Below are 20570 nucleotides of genomic sequence, written 5' to 3' on the forward strand. Positions count from 1 at the left end.
AATCCTAAAGGAAATCAGTCCTGAATATTCATTGGAAGGACTGAAGCTGAAGCTGAAACTCCAATACTTTGGCCATCTGACGCAAAGAACTGACTCGTTGGAAAAGATCCTAATGCTGGGAAAGATTGAAGGCAGTAAGAGAAGGGGATGACAGAGGATGAGCTGGTTGGATGGCATTACCAACTCGATGGACATGAGTTTGAGCAAGCTTCCCTGATAGTTCAGTTGGTAAAGAATCTGCCTGCAATGCAGGAGATTCCTGTGTCAGGAAGATCCTCTGGAGAAGGAATAGGCTACCCACTCCAGTATTCTTGGGTTTTCCTTGTGGCTCAGCTGGTGAAAAGAATCCACCTGCAATGCAGGAGAGCTGGGTTCGATCCCTGGGTTGGGAAGATCCCCTGGAGAAGGGAAAGGCTACCCACTCCAGTATTCTGGAGAATTCCATGAACTGTAAAGTCCTCGGGGTCGCAAAAAGTCTGACATGACTGAACGACTTTCACTTAGTACTGGCATCTAGTGAGTAGCAGCCCCGTATGCTGCTAGGCATCTCCACAATGTCCAAGTCAGTCTTTCACAACAAAGAATTATCTAGCCCAAAATGTGTGTACTGCCAAGGTTGAAAAGCCCTGCTCTATACTGTCAGAGTATATGGTATAAATCTAGCCAGTGTTTTCTTTCACTAACAGTACACAGGAAGAGAATCTTTTTCTTCCATCTATTGCCAAGTCTATGCTGTATGAAAAACTCTGTAACAGTTGTCAGTCTATAAGCAGAAAAATTATATCTCATTTTCATCTGCATTTTCTTGGTTACTAGTAAGATTGAGCATATTTTTTGAGTTTATATATATACATATAGTCATATCTATATTATACAAAGATATTAATCCATTGTCTATCATGTGTTGCCAGTTTTTTCTTTAGAGAATATAGTTGGCCTTTTAACCTAGAACAAGTATTTTTCAATCCTTAAAAAATAAAGCTCATGGGCTTCCCTCCTGGCTCAGTGGTAAAGAATCTGCCTACAAATGCAGGAGACATGGGTTCGATCTCTGATCCGGGAAGATCCCACATGCTGCAGAGCAACTATGCCCGTGCACCACAACTATTGAGCCTGTGCTCTAGAGCCTGGGAGCCGCAGCTACTGACCCATGTGCTGCAGCTACTGAAGCCTGCATGCCCTAGAGCCCATGCTCTGCAACGAGAGAAGCCACTACAATGAGAAGCTCGAGTACTACAACAGGAGTAGCCCCCCACTCGCTGCCTCTAGAGAAAGCCTGCCCAGCATGAAGACCTAGTACAGCCAAAAAATAAATAAATAAAAATGAAAAACCAAAGTTTGTGACATGCTGATTTAGTGAAATAAGTGAAATATGATTAAATAGGATTGACTTAAAATCAGTATAGCATGCATGATTCTCATTACGAATATCATGTTCTATCCAAAGCAACTGTTTCCATCTGGATAAATTCAAGAGACTAGACCACAGCTCTGTTTATTGTGCCATTGCTAATTAGAGGAGCATTTGGCTTTTTTCCACTTCTGAAGGTTTACTTGATTATAAGTTATGCTAAAATTCAAACTCATCTAAAAAGCATGCACATTTATTGAACCTGAAGACCTTATCTGTGTGTGTGTATGTGTCTGTGTGTAACATTATTTGTGGCTAAACAACTGAGAAGGACTGAGACTGACTAGATACACAGTCCTAAAAAAAAATTATATTTACTCACTTTCCAAAAGAAGGACTGAGTTCTTTTAAATCTTCCAATGATGGCTCCTGGTCCAGAAGTTTCTTAAACAGAGCCAGTGGGAAAGGGAGGTAGACAACATTAAAATTATATAGGGAGAGTCCACACAGCATCCCAAAGAGGAAATACATCTTCTTCTCAAATTTAGGCTAGAGAAGAAAAAAAAAATCCTTTATGTATTAAATATAATCAATAATCCAAACAGATAATTAGATTAGTAAAAAGAAGTTTGGTTCCTTTATCTAAGAGTCAGAAATTAGAAACAAAATGAGCTTCAGGAAAATAAAAATTTGAGGTTCTTATATAGGTTATAATACAATATAAAATTCTTCTGTAAGTTAAAATACAAATTTTAACAGTTCAGAATGTTAAACAAATGAATTTGCTTTTTGTGACTGACAGCATATCTGGAATATGAAAAAAAATGCTCAGTGAACCTTAAAAATGAAGGTTTTCACTATTGAATTTTTTTTTAAAATTTTATTTTATTTTTAAACTTTATAATATTGTATTGGTTTTGCAAACATTGAAATGAATCCGCCACAGGTATACATGTGTTCCCCATCCTGAACCCTCAGTGTTTGTCTTCAAATTCATGTAGAAAATGACACCAGGAAGGAAGGGTGTACTTTATGCCTGCAGCGGGCGTCAGTCATGCCAGGGGTGTGTCAGAGGAGTGCTGGTCCCTTCAGCAACGCAGCCCTCGACCCAGGCGTGCTTACAGGGACAAGCGTATGGGTCAGGGAAGGTGACTGATGCTGTTGAGTATGAAGGTCTGTGGAAGGAAGAAGGAAAGAGTCCTGATAAAATTGGCTTCACTCTTCTCTGCACTGTGAGGTCCTGGATGAAGTAAACCCTGGCCACATCTGGCCAGGCCGTCACTGCAGCCCAACCGACAGGTCACGATTCCAAGACTTCAATTCCAGTGCCGGCTTTGCTGTTAGCTGATCACTGACTTTAGGCCACCCATATAGTAATCTGTGCTTCAATCTACTGGCTCTATTTACTTCCTAGTGTAATTGCCTAGGAGAAACGTTAAAAATGCATTTGAATTTTGAAAAGGAGTTAAAAGTTCAATACAAGTACTCTCCAAAGGAGACCTCTTCTAATCTAATCAGTCTTACTTCCTGTATTTGTAAGGTATCCCTGATTCTAGTGGATTTTGTCTCTTTGTTTTCTATCCAGCAGTATAGTATTCAGTAATGCTTAAGGGGACTTTGGGATCACTCTTAAATTTATATCCTTACTTGGTCACTTGCAAGTTGAATATCCATTCAGTTCAGTTCAGTTCAGTCTCTCAGTCATGTCTGACTCTTTGAGATCCCATGGACTGCAGCATGTCAAGACACCCTGTCCATCACTAACTCCCAGAGTTCACCAGAGTTCATTCAAACTCATGTCCACTGAGTTAGTGATGCCATCCAACCATCTCATCCTCTATTGTCCCCTTCCCCTCCTGCCTTCAATCTTTCTCAGCATCAGGGTTTTTTCAAATGAAACAGTTCTTCGCATCAGGTGGCCAAGTTATTAGAGTTTCAGTTTCAATATCAGTCCTTGAAATGAATATTCAGGACTGATCTCCTTTAGGATGGACTGGTTGGATCTCCTTGCAGTCCAAGGGACTGTCAAGAGTCTTCTCCAGCACCCCAGTTCAAAAGCATCAATTCTTTGGCACTCAGCCTTCTTTATAGTCCAACTCTCACATCCATACATGACCACTGGAAAAACCACAGCTTTGACTGGATGGACCTTTGTTGGCAAAGTAATGTGTCTGCTTTTTAATATGCTGTCTAGGTTGGTCATAACTTTCCTTTCAAGGAACAAGTGTCTTTTAATTTCATGGCTGCAGTCACCATCTGCAGTGAATTTCGAGCGCCCCAAAATAAAGTCTCTCACTGTTTCCGCTGTTTTCCCATCTATTTGCCATGAAGTTATGGGACTGGATGTCATGATCTTAGTTTTCTGAATGTTGAACTTTAAGCCACCTTTTACACTCTCCTCTTTCACTTTCATCAAGAGGCTCTTTAGTTCTTCTTCACTTTCTGCCATAAGGGTGGTGTCATCTGCATATCTGACGTTATTGATATTTCTCCTGGCAATCTTGATTCCAGCTTGTGCTTCACCCAGCCCAGCGTTTCTCATGACGTACTCTGCATATAAGTAAAATAAGCAGAGTGACAGTATACAGCCTTGACGTACTCCTTTCCTTATTTGGAACCAGTCTGTTATTCCATAGAGACTTCCCTGGTGGCTCAGACAGTAAGGCGTCTGCCTACAATGTGGGAGACCTGGATTCAATCCCTGGGTCGGGAAGATCTCTTGGAGAAGGGAATGGCAACCCACTCCAGTATTCTTGTCCTCCCCCACGAAAAAAGGGGCTCAAAGAAATATGTGACTTCCCTGGTGGCTCACACGGTAAAGTGTCTGTCTACAATGCGGGAGACCTGAGTTTGATCCCTGGGTTGGGAAGTTCCCTGAAGAAAGAAATGGCAACCCACTCCAGGGTCTTGCCTAGAAAATCCCATGGACAGAGGAGCCTGGCGTCCATGGGGTCGTAAAGATTTGGACATGACTGAGCGACTTCACTTTCACTTTCTTTCTTGTTGTTCCATATCCAGTTCTAACTGTTGCTTTCTGACCTGCATACAGGTTTCTCAAGAGGCAGGTCAGGTAGTCTAGTATTCCCATCTCTTTAAGAATTTTCCAAAGTTTGTTGTGATCCACACAGTCAAAGGCTTTGGCATAGTCAATAAAACAGAAATAGATGTTTTTCTGGAACTCTCTTGCTTTTTCCATGATCCAACAGATGTTGGCAATTTGACCTCTGGTTCTTCTGCCTTTTCTAAATCCAGCTTCAACATCTGGAAGTTTGTGGTTCACATACTGTTGAAGCCTGGCTTGAAGAATTTTGAGCATTACTTTATTAGCATGTGCGATAAGTGCAATTGTGTGGTAGTTTGAACATTCTTTGGCATTGCCTTTCTTTGGGATTGGAATGAAAACTGACCTTTTCCAGTCCTGTGGCCACTGCTGAGTTTTCCAAATTTGCTGGCATATTGAGTGCAGCACTTTCACAGCATCATCTTTTAGGATATGAAATAGCTCAGCTGGAATTTCATCACGTCCACTAGCTTTGTTCGTAGTGATACTTCCTAAGGCCCACTTGACTTCGCATTCCAGGATGTCTGGCTCTAGGTGAGTGATCACACCATTGTGATTATCTGGGTCGTGAAGATCTTTTTTGTATAGTTCTTCTGTGTATTCTTGCCACCTCTTCTTAATATCTTCTGCTTTTGTTAGGTCCATACCATTTCTGTCCTTTATTGTGCCTATCCTTGCATGAAATGTTCCCTTGGTATCTCTAATATTCTTGAAGAGATTGCTAGTCTTTCCCATTCTATTGTTTTCCTCTATTTCTTTGCACAATCACTGAGGAAGGCTTTCTTATCTCTCCTTGCTATTCTTTGGAACTCTGCATTCAAGTGGGTATATTTTTCCTTTTTTTCCTTTGCTTTTTGCTTCTCTTTTCACAGCTATTTGTAAGGCCTCCTAAGACAGCCATTTTGCTTTTTTGCATTTCTTTTTCTTGGGGATGGTCTTGATTCCTGTTTCCTGTACAATGTCAGGAACCTCCATCCATAGTTCTTCAGGTACTCTATCAGATATAATCCCTTGAATCGATTTGTCACATCCACTGTATAATCGTGAGGGATTTGATTTAGGTCATACCTGAATGGTCAAGTGGTTTTCCCTACTTTCTTCAATTTAAGTATGAATTTGGCAATAAGGAGTTCATGATCTGAGCCACAGTCAGCTCCTGGTCTTGTTTTTGCTGACTGTATGTAGCTTCTCCATCTTTGGCTGCAAAGAATATAATCAATCTGATTTTGGTGTTGACCATCTGGTGATGTCCACGTGTAGAGTCTTCTCTTGTGTTGTTGGAAGAGGATGTTTGCTATGACCAGTGCATTTTCTTGGGAAAACTCTATTAGCCTTTGCCCTGCTTCATTCTGTACTCCAAGGCCAAATCTTCCTGTTACTCCAGGTATCTCTTGACTTCCAATTTTTGCATCCAGTCCCCTATAATGAAAAGAACATCTTTTTGGGGTGTTAGTCCTAGGTTTTGTAGGTCTTCATAGAACCGTTCAACTTCAGCTTCTTCAGCATTACTGGTCGGAGTATCAGATCAGATCAGATCAGTCGCTCAGTCGTGTCCGACTCTTTGCAACCCCATGAATGGCAGCACGCCAGGCCTCCCTGTCCATCACCAACTCCCGGAGTTCACTGAGACTCACGTTCATCGAGTCAGTGATGCCATCCAGCCATCTCATCCTCTGTCGTCCTCTTCTCCTCCTGCCCCCAATCCCTCCCAGCATCAGAGTCTTTTCCAATGAGTCAACTCTTCGCATGAGGTGGCCAAAGTACTGGAGTTTCAGCTTTAGCATCATTTCTTCCAAAGAAATCCCAGGGCTGCTCTCCTTCAGAATGGACTGGTTGGTCGGAGCATAGACTGGGATTAATGTGATATTGAATGGTTTGCCTTGGAAATGAACAGAGATCATTCTGCCATTTTTGAGATTGCATCCAAGTACTGCATTTCGGACTCTTGTTGCCTATGACAGCTACTCCATTTCTTTTAAGGGATTCTTGCCTACAGTAGTAGATATAATGGTCATCTTATTTAAATTCACCCATCCAGTCCATTTTAGTTTGCTGATTCCTAAAATGTCAACGTTCACTCTTGCCATCTCCTGTTTGACCACTTCCAATTTGTCTTGATTCATGGACCTAACATTCTAGGTTCTATGCAATTTTGCTCTTTACAGCATCAGACTTGCTTCTATCACCAGTCACATCCACAACTGGATGGTTGTTTTTGCTTTGGCTCTGTCTCTTCATTCTTTCAGGAGTTATTTCTCCACTGATCTCTAATAGCATATTGGGTACCTATCGACCTGGGGAATTCATCTTTCAGTGTCCTAATTTTTCGCCTTTTCATACTGTTCACGGGGTTCTCAAGGCAAGAATACTAAAGTGGTTTGCCATTTTTTTCTCCAGCGGACCATGTTTTGTCAGAACTCTCCACCATGACCCTTCCTTCTTGAGTGGCCCTATAAGGCATGGCTTATAGTTTCACTGAGATAGACAAGGCTGTGGTCCATGTGATCAGACTGATTAGTTTTCTGTGATTGTGGTTTTCAGTCTGTCTGCCTTCTGATGGAGAAGGATAAGAGGCTTATGGAAGCTTCCTGATGGGAGAGACTGACTGTGGGGGAAATTGGGTCTTGTTCTGATGGGCGGGGCTATGCTCAGTAAATCTTTAATCCAATTTTCTGTTAATGGGTAGACCTGTGTTCCCTCCCTGTTATTTACTTGGGGCCAAACTATGGTGGGGCTTCCCTGGTGGCTCAGAGGTTAAAGCATCTGCCTCCAGTGCGGGAGACCTGGGTTCGATCCCTGGGTTGGGAAGATCCCCTAGAGAAGGAAATGGCAACCCACTCCAGTATTCTTGCCTGGAGAATCCCATGAACAGAGGAGCCTGGTAGGCCACAGTCCATGGGGTCGCAAAGAGTCGGACACGACTGAGTGACTTCACTTTCACTTTCAAACTATGGTGGAGGTAATGAATATCTGTAGACAGTTTATTTAATCTCTCTGTGCCTCAGTTTCTTCATCTGTAAAATGGGGCAAACCACCTATCTCATAGAGTTGATATGAGGTTTATTTTCTTCCTTTCCATTCCCTACTTGCATTGTTTTGATATATTTAGTCCCTATCCTTCGTCATTAATCTCAGGGCTCCATTTTCCAATGACACTTTTTCCAATCACTTCAGTCCCCCTTGATTTCTTTAGGTCCTAAGAAAGAATCCCTTAAATTTGTATAGTGACCTAAAGTTTTCAGGGAACTTCACACTTTGACATACCTTTTATCTTGTTTTAATCTCACAATAGCTCTATAAAGCAGGCAGAATAGAAATTAGTTTTGCTAGTACTTAGGCATTTTTACCGGAGAAGGCAATGGCAACCCACTCCAGTACTTTTGCCTGGAAAATCCCATGGACAGAGGAGCCTGGTAGGCTGCCATCTATGGAGTTGCACAGAGTCAGATACGACTGAAGTGACTTAGCAGCAGCAGCAGCAGCAGGCATTTTTACAGTTGAGGAAACTAAAAACTCAGAGAGGCTAAATTATATATCCACCATCACTCAAGACTAGATCTCTGGGCTTCTCATCTCACAAGAGTGCTTCCTTCCCTATCCTACCTATTACCCAACAACTATTACAACAGACCCTGATGCTGGACAAGATTGAAGGCAGGAAGAGAAGAGGATGACAGAGGATGAGATGGTTGGATGGCATCACCGCCTTGAGGGACATGAGTTTGAGCAAGCTCCAGGAGTTGGTGATGGACAGGGAAGCCTGGTGTGCTACAGTCCATGGGGTTGCAAAGAGTCAGAAACAACTGAGCAACTGAACTGAACTGAATTGATTACAACACAAAGTCAGCAGCACAAAATTTCAAAAACTTGCTAAAATTCCTGGTATTTTAGTCTTATTGCTCTATCTACATATATAAAATGTTTTCAAAGCAAAGAGATTGTGTTATCCACTAATCTGAATCTTCTATAGTTTTAATACAATGTGGGAACTTCAAGAAACAGCCAGTAAAAACTTGCTGGTTGACCCTACCAATGGCACACCTTAGCCACTCCTATCTTTTAGAGATTCATTCTTTCTCAAAAAGATGTTTAGTGGCTAAACATCTAGTCGCTAAATTGTGTCCAATTCTTTCGGGACTCCATGGACTGTAGCCTGCCAGGCTCTCTGTTCATGGATTTTCCCAGGCAAAAATACTGGAGTGGGTGGCTTCTCCAGGGTATCTTTCCCACCCAGGGATCAAATCCACGTCTCCTGCATTAGCAGGCAGATTCTGTACCACTGAGCCACCTGGGAAGCCCTTCTAAAAAGATACAAAACACCTTTTAGTACTTTTTCACTCTCATTCATGTTCTCTTCCTGTACCCTTTTCTTTCTGGGTTCCAAACTTCATCATATCATTTGAAAGAGTATTTGGAAGTTTACGGGAAAGGAGATCAATAAATTGAAGTTCAACATGTGATTCTTGTTAGAATTATTTGCTCTGTGTTACTAACAGAGAAGGCTTCCCTTGTGGCTCAGCTGATAAGGAGTCTGCCTGCAATTCAGAAGACCTGGATTCAATCCCTGCATTGGGAAGATCTCCTGGAGAAGGGCATGGCAATCCACTCCAGTATTCTGGCCTGGAGAACCCCATGGACAGAGAACTTTGGTAGGCTACAGTCCACATGGTCACATAGAGTCTGACACGACTGAGTGACTAACACACACACACAAATAGAGAAATGAAGTTTTTACTACTTTAAGAAAATGTTTACATATAGAGAATCTTTGTAAAAATATAATTATTGCAGAAATGAATCATCTTGTTAGAATTAGCAATTATCTCTAGGATTCTGTTAACAATTTCTCTCCTAGTTTGAAACTCTAGATTACTGCCTCTTAAAATTTAGGAAACCACCCAATATTCAACAAAGTGTAATACATCTAAACTATGGAATACTACTCAGCAATAGAAGGGAATGAACTATGATAGATACAACAACACACATGATTCTCAATATCATTATGCTGAGTGAAAGGACAGATACAAAGACTACTTATGATTCCATTTATGTAAAATTGTAGGAAATTCAAATTATAGTGACAGAAATCGAATCAGTGGTTGCATAGGCATGGGCAGGGAATAGAAGCAGGGAGAAGCAGGATCAGAAAGGAACCTGAGGAAACTCTAGGGGATGATGGATGTGTTCACTGTCTTTTGTTTTCATTGTCTTGAATTTCATGGGCATAGATGTACATCAAAATGTATCAAAGTGCACATTTTATGTACCATTTATCATATCTCAAATATACCTTATTCAAGCTGTTTAAAAATGTAATGTAATATAAATCACCTGGCGATCTTATAAAAATATATATTCTGATCTGGGCCTGAGATTCTGCTTTTCTAACAGTTCCAGGTAATGCTGGAACTTCCGCTCTGTGGACCACATTTTGAGTAGCAAGGTTTTATGTGACCTAATTTTACATTAGCAGGTATTGTGTTCATTTACAGTATATGGTATACTTTTTCTGTTCTGAAAAACCATAAGAAAACAAATAAAAGACTTACTTTGACAGGAAACCACATGTAGGAATCCTCTTCGGGATACATGAACATTCCATATTCTTCCTTGGTCATAGATTCAAATATACAGTGAAAAAACTCAGACTTCACCCCTTCCCCTCCAGAACGAATTTCTTTAATAAATTCAACCTGAGAAAAGAGGACATTGTCAGGTCCAGATTTAAAATATAATGCCTTGACATTTACAGAAAAGTTTCAAGCCTCCTGCCATCACTAGAATTCCCAGAACCCACTCTCCTCACCTAACCGTACTATGCTCTCTCACTTTTCTGATAGTGGGTGCCGTGAGCCTGCTTACTGTCAGATTACTGTATAGTGAGTACATAGGTCCCTCCCATGGCCACATGAACCAAGTGAAGTGAGATTCTGGCAACACTCAACATTCACCAATTATGCTGACCAGCATCTTGAACCAAATTTTGATGTGCTTCAAACCCCTGAGCCCCTAAATTTCTCAATTTTTCTCTCTTGTCTAGCTTCCTCTCATGAGTCAAGCTTTACAACTTAGGCTACAGTCAACAAATATTTGGTTTCTTCTGCCTCGCCCCTCATTAGAACTTCAGATAAACAGCCCTCCCTCCCTGTCAGCCTGGACATGGCACCTTTGTCGGAAATTTCAGAGCTGACTGCCCAGAGCCCTCATCTGAGCATCGACAAGAACTGGTCCCTCTTTTCTAAAGTCTACCTCTGGGATTTGCAGTGCGAGTCCTATCTTAGATTTCCTCCCATCTCTCTAACTACTCTTTGTTGTAAATATTTATGTATTTATTTGGCTGTGTCAGGTCTTAGTTGTGGCACGTGGTATCTTTAGTTGGGATATGCAAGATCTTTAGTTGCCACATAGGAACTCTTAGTTGTGGCATGCATAATCTAGTTCCCTGACCAGGCATCGAACCCAGGCCCCCTGCATTGGAAGTGTAGAGTCTTATCCACTGGACCACTGAGCAAGTCCCTCTAACTACTCCTTCTATACTTCCCTTCCTGTTTGTTTCTTTTCATCTTTTTAATGTAAATATCACCAAGCTTCACTGAGAGTTCTCTTTCACTTCTCTTTACCTAGATTTACCTCCTTGGCCTTGTCCATCATCACCAAGGGCCTGCCTCACATTCCATCAAGATATACCAAGAATAAATTAAGCTTGCTTCTGATTTTCTTACTTCCACTCATTTATACAACAAGGTTGTCTTTGCTATGGTCAGGACGTGCTCATAAAGAGCTCGACAACCTTGCCTTGTTGAGAGTCTATATTTTGATTGGATTTCTCTTGAAGTTTACCTTCTTACCTCTTTGTCATTTCCTGTAGGCAGAATCACTTTCTATTGATTTCCTTATAATCAAGATTTAAAGGAAAATAGGTACAGAGGGAGACAAAAACTAGAAAGCCTAGCTTATAAAATCCTTTCCTCATTTTCCATCAGAATCCTGAGACCCAACTCTCAGAGTCTGACTTCCTCTCTGAGAACCTAACTTTTCCCTTCTTGGCTGATATCAGGAAAATACACTCCCCTCTGGACAGATGCCAGCTCTCACCTACAAAGTTAATCTTTATTCTGTGGGCAAAGGATCTGAAGTACCACACAGTAAAAACCCTACAGATGCCCCCAAGGATGAAGTGAAGGATGGCTAGGAAATGGAACCAACACAGTGGAAAGTCTGTGACTAAAACTAGAGCCAAAAGTACCCATTCTACCCACTGCTTGCTGAATGCATTCATTGCCCCAATTCTTCACCCCTCCTTGGCCCAGGTCTTTCGCATGTGGCTTTATAGTTCCTCTCATTAAAAAGGCTGAGTATATTATGCCAGCCCTTGACTTGAGTTCAGCCATGTGACTTGATTTGACTAAACCAATGTTTGTTGTCTAACTGGGCTTGCTATCTTTTTTTTGGCAGTGGCTTAGCAGGTGGGTTCGGAGGGGCCTTGCTATCTTGTACCTCTGACACTGATATGCGAACATGTTTGTGGGTCCTAGGAAGAAGATGGACAACATAGGAGTCAGGGCCAGACTGCCTGAGCCAGGCCAAGCCTAGGTAACCAATCCCTAGCCAATTCTCAAACATGTAAACAGGTACAGACAAAATCTGAAAAGCCACTCAGATGAGTTCAACTTAGAGCAGCAGTCTCAGCAGAACTGCAGATCTGTAAAATTACTATTTTAAGTCACTATGCTTTGGGATGGTTCTTTATGAAGCATTTCTGTAGCCAAAGGTAACTAACTATTAGTTAACTCATAGAGCCAATGGTCAATTAAACATCCTGGAGCTTTTCTCTGAAGGGTAAGCAAGGAATCCTGGAAACCATTAGGCTGATAACTATAGTTGCAAATACAGGTTCTCCTTGTACCACATTATATAAATGTTCCCCCGACACACATTAGTAAAAATATTATGAGGAGTTTTAGCGTACCACTAATATTTTCTGGAGGTCAGTGTCTTCAGCTTGGCTTAACTGACATAGAGCATCTTCAACTAAGTGACTTCGTCTGACGCTAAGTGTAAATAAAGGAGATTCATCCCTTCTTTGCAGAATTATTCCCCTAAAATCCATGTAGTTGTTCACTTCAGATTTCTAGAAAAAGAAATATTTTAGGAATCCTCATAGGAATACAAGAAATTGTTTAATATTTCAAATAAACATTTTATATAGCATACATTTATGCCAACCATTGCTATATATACTCATATCGCAATAACTTAAGTAAAAGAACATTTAACTATAATTTGGAAGACAAAGAGATCATAAAATCTATGGCACCAAGGAATTGTGCAAATGATGGAATACTCAGTTCAGTTCAGTTCAGTTGCTCAGTCGTGTCTGACTCTTTGTGACCCCATGAATCGCAGCACGCCAGGCCTCCCTGTCCATCACCAACTCCCGGAGTTCACTTAGACTCATATCCATCCAGTCAGTGATGCCATCCAGCCATCTCATCCTCTGTCGTCCCCTTCTCCTCCTGCCCCCAATCCCTCCCAGCATCAGAGTCTTTTCCAATGAGTCAACTCTTCGCATGAGGTGGCCAAAGTACTGGAATTTCAGCTTTAGCATCATTCCTTCCAAAGAAATCCCAGGATGGACTGGTTGGATCTCCTTGCAGTCCAAGGGACTCTCAAGAGTCTTCTCCAACACCACAGTTCAAAAGCATCAATTCTTCGGTGCTCAGCTTTCTTCACAGTCCAACTCTCACATCCATACATGACCACTGGAAAAACCATAGCCTTGACTAGACGGACCTTTTTTGGCAAAGTGATGTCTCTGCTTTTGAATATGCTATCTAGGTTGGTCATGACTTTCCTTCCAAGGAGTAAGCGTCTTTTAATTTCATGGCTGCAGTCACCATCTGCAGTGATTTTGGAATACTACACAGCCATAAAAAAAAACTAACAAAATTTTGCCTTTTGCAGCAACATGGATGGACTTGGAGGGCATTTTGCTAAGTGAAGTACAACGTATGGAAAAAGACAAATACTGTATGATATCATTTACATGTGGAATCTAAAAACTACAACAAACTAGTGAATAAAACAAAAAAGAAGGAGACTCACAGATACAGAGAACAAACTAGTGTTTACCAGTGGGGAGAGGGAAGCTGGGAGGGGCAATATAGGAGTAGAGGGGAAGGGGTACAAATCATTAGATACAAAATAAGCTACAAGTATATATTGTACAACACAGGGATATAGCCAATATTTTATAATAACTATAAATGAAGTATAACCTTTAAAAATTGTGCATCACTATATTGCATGTCTGTAATTTATATAATATTGTACACCAACTATGATTTAATTTTTTTTTTTTTAAAGGTTAATGGGAAATGTTACAGTGGAAGAATGTGGTCACCATCTGAACCCACTGATGAATCTCAGAATGAACAAAAGTGAAACCACCAGAAATAATGCACTGAAATATGGAGAGGTGAAAATAAATTGGGCCTGCAATTTGCTTTACAATACTTAACAAAAATATGGGAATTCCCTGGTGGCCAGAGGTTAGGACTTTGAGCTTTCACTGCTGAGGGTGAGGGATCAAACTCTGTCAGGGAACTAAGATCCTACAAGCTGCATGCCACAGCAAAAAAAAGAAACTTTAGCAAAAATCGTAACAACTAAAAATTTAAAAAATGATAAATGAAGTATGGCAAAACGTTGATGACTGCTGAAAATTTGTGCTGGGGTTTAATACGCCATTATCTCTACTTTGTATATATTTGAAAATTTTACATAATAAAAAATAAGACATACATACCAGCACTCTTATTTGGGAATCAGCTTGCAATAATTTAATTTTGGACATCAAATTAAAGACAAATGGAAAATCACTGAAAATAATCGGACTGAAGTTTTCTGCAGGTATCTAAAAATTAAAAAGACAGAAGAATTTTGATAATCAAAAGAAAAGGAAACCTTCATTCCTTTACCTCACTACCCTAAATTATTTACCTCCATACTTTATAGAATTCATTTTTAAGAATCTAAATTACCTAGAAACAAATTTCTAGGAAAATGCATTTGCTTTGTGGCTGAAAGATACTTTAAGTTATCCAAGAGCATCTACTTTAGCAAATTCAGCATTACAATGAAGACATTTTCAGATCTTAACTTACAAAGAAGCTACATAGCTATTAATGTATTTCCCTTTCCCTTTTAAAGTACAAAAAAATATTCAGAAAGTAAAATATTATTCTTACCAGGTTTTTTTCCCTATTAATCACTCTTATTCTATCTTCATAAAAGTTCAACAAAAAGGAGACTTCATTTATGTGGAACGTATCTTCTGATAATCGACAGTTAGTTTTGTTTACCTTAAAGAAAATACAACCTGTGATATTTTCTATCAATGAGTAACTTAATCTATTTTTATATATGCCTCAGTTCAGTTGCTCAGTTGTCTTTGCGACTGTCGCTCCGACTCTTTGCAACCCCATGGACCGCAGCATGCCAGGCCTCCCTGCCCATCACCAACTCCCGGAGTTTACCCAAACTCATGTCCATTGATTCGGTGATGCCATCCAACCATTTCATCCTCTATCGTCTCCTTATCCTCCTGCCTTCATTCTTTCCCAGCATCAGGGTCTTTTCAAATGAGTCAGCTCTTCGCATCGGGTGGCCAAAGTATTGGAGCTTCAGCTTTAGCATCAGTCCTCCAGTGAATATTCAGGGTTGATTTCCTTTAAGATTGTTGGTTTGATCTTCTTGCTGTCCAAGGGACTCTCAAGAGTCTTCCCCAACACCACAGTTCGAAAACATCAATTCTTTGGCACTCAGCCTTCTTTATGGTCCAACTATCACATCTGTACATGACTACTGGAAAAACCACAGCTTTGACTGTATGGACTTTTGTCAGCAAAGTAATGTCTCTGCTTTTTAATACGCTACTTAGGTGTATCAAAGTTTTTCTTCCAAAGAACAAGTGTCTTTTAATTGCATGCCTACAGTCACCATCCACAGTAATTATCAAAATATCTAATTTTTAAAAATGGGCAGACGAACCAAACAGACTTTTTTCAAAGAAGACTTACAGATGGCCAACAAGTACATGAAAATGTGCTCAACATCATTAATCATTAGGGAAATGCAAATCAAAACCATAGTGCAATATTACCTTATGGCTATTAGAATGGCTATCATCAAAAATACAAGAGAGAAGTGTTGGTGAGGATGTGGAGAAAAAGGAACTTCCATGCACCATTAGTGGGAATGTCAATTGGTGTGGGCACTATGGAAAACAGTATGAAGGCTTCCTCACAAAATTAAAAATAGAACTACCACATGATCCAGCAATCCCACTTTTGGGTATAGAGCCAAAGGAAATGAAATCACCTGCTCAAAGAGATATCTACAGTCCCATGTTCATTTTAGCATTATTTAGAATAGCCAAGATAAATAAACAACCTAAGCGTCCATGGACAGATGAATGGATAAAGAAGATATGGTGTGTACATATGTGTACGCATATACACTGGTACATACATATATACACAATGGAATTGTATTCAGCTATGAGAAACAGGGAAATCCTGCCATTTGCAACAACATGGATGGATGGTGAGAACATTATGCTAAGCAAAATACTTCAGAGAAAGGCAAATACAGTAAGATATCACTTACACATGAAATCTAAAAAAAGCTAAACTCAGAAACAGAGTGGAGTGGTGGTTTATAGAGTTGAGGGTGGGAGAAAAGGAGAGATGTTGCTCAAACAGTACAAACTTGCAGTTACAAGATAAATAAGTTCTGGGGATCTAATGCATAGCATGGCGATCATAGTTAACAATATTATACTATATAGTTGAAAGTTGCTAAGACAGTAGATCCTAAGTATTCTTACCACACTAAATAAACAGTAACTATAAGTGTTTTGTAATATATATGTGTCTAGAAAGGGAAAAAGTGGAAGTAGTAACAGATTTTATTTCTTTGGGCTCCAAAGTCACTGAGGACAGTGACTGTAGCCATGAAATTAAAAGACTCCTGCTCAGTGGAAGGAAAGTTATGACAAACCTAGAGAGAATATTAAAAAACAGAGATACCACTTTGCTGACAAAGGTCCATATAGTCAAAACTATTGTTTTTCCAGTAATCGTATACAGATGTGAGGGGAACACATGTATACCTGTGGCAGATTCATTTTGATATTTGGCAAAACTAATACAATTATGTAAAGTTTAAAAATAAAATAAAATTAAAAAAAAAAAAAACCAAAAAAAAAAAAAAGAAGACTGAGCGCCAAAGAATTACTGCTTTCATAATGTGGTGCTGGAAAAGACTCTTGAGAGTCCCTTGAACAGTGAGAAGATCAAACCAGTCAATCCTAAAGGAAATCAACCCTGAATATTCACTGGAAGGACTGACGCTGAAGCTGAAGCTGCAATACTTTGGCCATCTGATGCGAAGAACCGACTCACGTGAAAAAACACTGATGCTGGTGAATACTGAAGGCAAAATGAGACGTGGGCAACAGAGGATAGTAGGCAACAGACTTAGTGACTGAACAACAACAAATCAAATTAACACATTGTATACCTTAAACTGACACAATGTTCTATTTCAGTTATATCTTAATAAAGATGGAGGAAATACACTACTTTAGAAATATGAGTGCATTATTACTTCTGAAAAGCACTAACTTTTGCACATAATACCTTCTCCTATTGAGACTGATATTTTGTGGTGAAACAGTACTCTTGCCTGGAAAATCCCATGGACGGAGGAACCTGGTAGGCTATAGTGCATGGGGTCGCAAAGATTCAGACACGACTGAGTGACCTCACTTTCACTTTCTTTTTGTTTTGGTTACTGATTGAGCAATTTATATTTATAAAAGCATCTATTTTAGCTAATTATTTTTCAATTAAACAATACCAATTTAATTCTGCTCTTCTATTTAAAATGCTCTGGTTCCTTCCTGTCCTCCAATAATTATTAGATTTATTAATAGCCTAATCTTAGGTTACTTCTGGATTATGTTATATACACTAATGAAAATGCTGAATCATTGTCATATCTGAGTATTTGTGCCTGTAATATATTACATATACACTATATACATATTATATGTACTATGTAATATATTCCACCAGAGTCTATCCAGTTAGCAAAACAAACAAAATTCTAAATATTTAAGGTCTGAATCAAATATTTTCATTCTTGTTGTGGAAAATAAAATAAGACTTCAACTGGCTAAGAACTAAGGGAACTTGATTTAGTAAAATGGTATATACATGAACCCTTACCTTATACACGTCTTTCATCACTTCCAGAAGAGTTTTAACATTGTGGTTACTCTGAACAGTTTCAGTCCAGCAAACCATTTGAGAGATGATGGCAGTTTTCAGCATCTGGACAAGTGAGCTGAGAGAAGATTCTTGCAAAGACGTCCAACACCGCTCTGAGAGGTGTAAAATCAGCCATGATAAATATTCACCTCCAAAAAATTCTCTCAGTTTTCTTAGTTCTTTAATGTAAGAAATAGATCATATTTTCCAGTTCTGATGGCATAACCCATAAATCATGGGATAACCTTTTTGAAGGATAACATCCTGGACAATATTTATTACTCCCAGATGTGGAAAAAATTTTTGCTCCCTGATTAAGTATCTTTGGAATTAAAAGCTCAAATTCAGGTTTCTGAAAAAAATGTGTTGATAGTTCATATTTATGCTTGATTACTTGATTGATTTCATGATTTTCAAACTGAAAATTCCACAGGGTATTTATAAGGTCTGAAAATACACACAGGTGAAAACACAGAATACATATGCACACACACACATATACACACAAAGACACGAAATGTGATCAAAGACAATTTTAATCTGAAAAAAAAATTATCTATGTTTTCAGACTTTATGATCACCTACGATAGATGGATATATTTTTAAATTAGTTCAGTAACAATATTTTAGTATCACTGAGTTACAAACTGAATTTCTGTACCTTTAAAAGAAAATTCTCAGAAAACAAACAAGTCAAATGTTAAAATGTATTTTCAAGTTAATGTAATTAAAATAGTATGACCCAGATGCATGAAAGGCAGACAATGTAGCAGACTTCACAAATGGAATCAAATATACATGAGACATTGGTATATGATGAAAGAGGCATTGTGTATTATCAGGGAATGAAGCAGATCACTTAATAAATGTGTGACAACTGGAAACTGATCCAAAATAATGAAGTGTAATCAAGATAAACTCCATATAGTTCAAAGATTTAAACATAAAAATTAAACAATGGGGGGACGGATATATTGGGAGATGGATTGATATAAACACATTACTATATATAAAATAGATAACTGATAAGAACCTACTGTATAGCACAGGGAACTCTACTCAGTACTCAGTAATGGCTTATATGGGAAAGGAATCTAAAAAAGAGTGGATTTTTGTATAACTGATTCACTTTGCTATACAACAGAAACTAATACAACATTGTAAATCAACTATATTCCAATAAAAATTAATTAAAAGAATAAAACAATGAATATTCTAATAGGAACATGGGAAATCTTTAAATTTTATCATGAGGTAAACTTTTTGAGGAAAGATCAGAAACCATAAAAGAAAATGTTAATACAGTAGGCTGCATAAAAGTGTTTAAAAATAATTACGCATGGCAAAAATACCAAAAAGTAAAAAATTTCAGTAACCTAAAGGAAAAAAATTGCAACTCATCTTATGGATAAAGAATTAATTGTTGGGACTTCCCTGGTGGCCCAGTAGTTAAGAATCCACCTGCCAATGCAGGGGATACAGATTCGATCTTTGGTCCAGGAAGATCCCAAATGCCAAGGAACAACTGAGCCCGAGAGATACAACTACTGAAACCCTCATGCCTAGAGCCCATACTCCACAACAGGAAGCCGCCACAACGAGAAGTCCTTGCATTGCAACAAAGAGTGGTCCCCGCTTGCCTCCATGAGGAAAGCATGCACGCAGCAACGAAGACTCAGTGCAGCCAAAAATAAATACAAGAACTGTCTTAGTAGTTTAAAAACTTCAAATAGAAAAGAAAGATGCTAACAACAAATGGAAAAATAGGTAAGAGGAGAGAACTGATGGTTTGTAGAGTATGATATACAAATATAACTGAATATAGGGAAAAAAGCACAACTTCACTCATAATGAGACAATTTAAATTAAGATATTCTTAAAAATTCCCTGGAAGTCCAGTAGTTAGGACTTCACCCTCGCACTGCATGGGGCATGGGTTCCACAAGCAAGCCATGTGGCAGGGCCAAAAAAGAACAAGAAATAGATTCTTCTTTTCAGAGTGGTATAGACCAAAGTTTGGTTTACACTGTGGAGAAATGGGTGGGCTGACGCTTTCATATTAATTGATGATGTCTAAACGGTACATCTTCTGTCAGAGCTGCCATGTTGCCCAATCCCAAGGGTGACAATGTGAATGGTGACCACTTAAGCTGGGCAATATGGTGGCCCTGATGTCTGTGGAGGGTCACTTGGCAAAACCTCTCAAGATTAAAAATGCACACACAATCTGATCCAGTAATTTTGCTTTCTGAAAATTTCTCTGCTTGTGTAAATATATATATAAATATATTCATATAAATATATATTAAATATGTATAACTATAATTGTAAGAAAGCAAAATTATTGGGTCTATATATATACAAAGAAATGTATGTTAGAACTGTTATAAGAGCAAAAATTTAGAAACAACTATTCACGTACATGAATAGAATACTATTCAGCCATTAAATTGGAATAAAGCATTCATATAAGTCAGGTAATGTAATGATTTCCACAAATCACAATATAGTGATTTGTGGAAAAAAGCAAGTTGCTGAAGTATGTATGCTACCATTTGAAAAAAAAGAATACATTTCTATATGTTTTTATAGAGTACCTTTCAAACATTATGTAAGAAACTCTACTCTGTAACTGCTTTGTGGGAGGGAAATTAGGTGGCTATTTCATTGTATATATCATCTTTGCATCTTTTAAGCTTTGGACCTTGAACATTAGCTCAAAGTCATAAAAGGACATCTCAAAGCACTGAATAAAATAAAAAACAAGAACACAAAGATAAACATTGTTCCTCTCATGTCTGATCAAAATACCTAAAGT

General features: G+C 38.9%; 1 protein-coding gene across 4 annotated transcripts in view; it reads right to left on the minus strand.

Moving 5' to 3' along the window:
- Nucleotides 1-20570, minus strand: part of HERC6 (HECT and RLD domain containing E3 ubiquitin protein ligase family member 6) — a 57445-nt gene that overhangs the window by 5204 nt on the left and 31671 nt on the right. For 3 of the 4 annotated variants that reach the window (XR_009494778.1, XM_010806029.4, NM_001192644.3), the window contains exons 13-18: nt 17711-17865; nt 14666-14779; nt 14224-14331; nt 12385-12546; nt 9965-10108; nt 1734-1900 (exon numbers count right to left, since the gene is read on the minus strand). Coding sequence is in view for 3 of the 4 variants with exons in the window: in XM_010806029.4 (XP_010804331.2) it covers nt 1734-1900; nt 9965-10108; nt 12385-12546; nt 14224-14331; nt 14666-14779; nt 17711-17865 (850 nt within the window). In the remaining variant the exon portion in view is untranslated. The remainder of the gene's footprint in view (nt 1-1733; nt 1901-9964; nt 10109-12384; nt 12547-14223; nt 14332-14665; nt 14780-17710; nt 17866-20570) is intronic. The other variant, XM_024993241.2, reaches the window with a different exon arrangement.

Source organism: Bos taurus, chromosome 6 (genome assembly GCF_002263795.3).
Source record: "Bos taurus isolate L1 Dominette 01449 registration number 42190680 breed Hereford chromosome 6, ARS-UCD2.0, whole genome shotgun sequence".
Lineage (NCBI taxonomy): Eukaryota > Metazoa > Chordata > Mammalia > Artiodactyla > Bovidae > Bos > Bos taurus.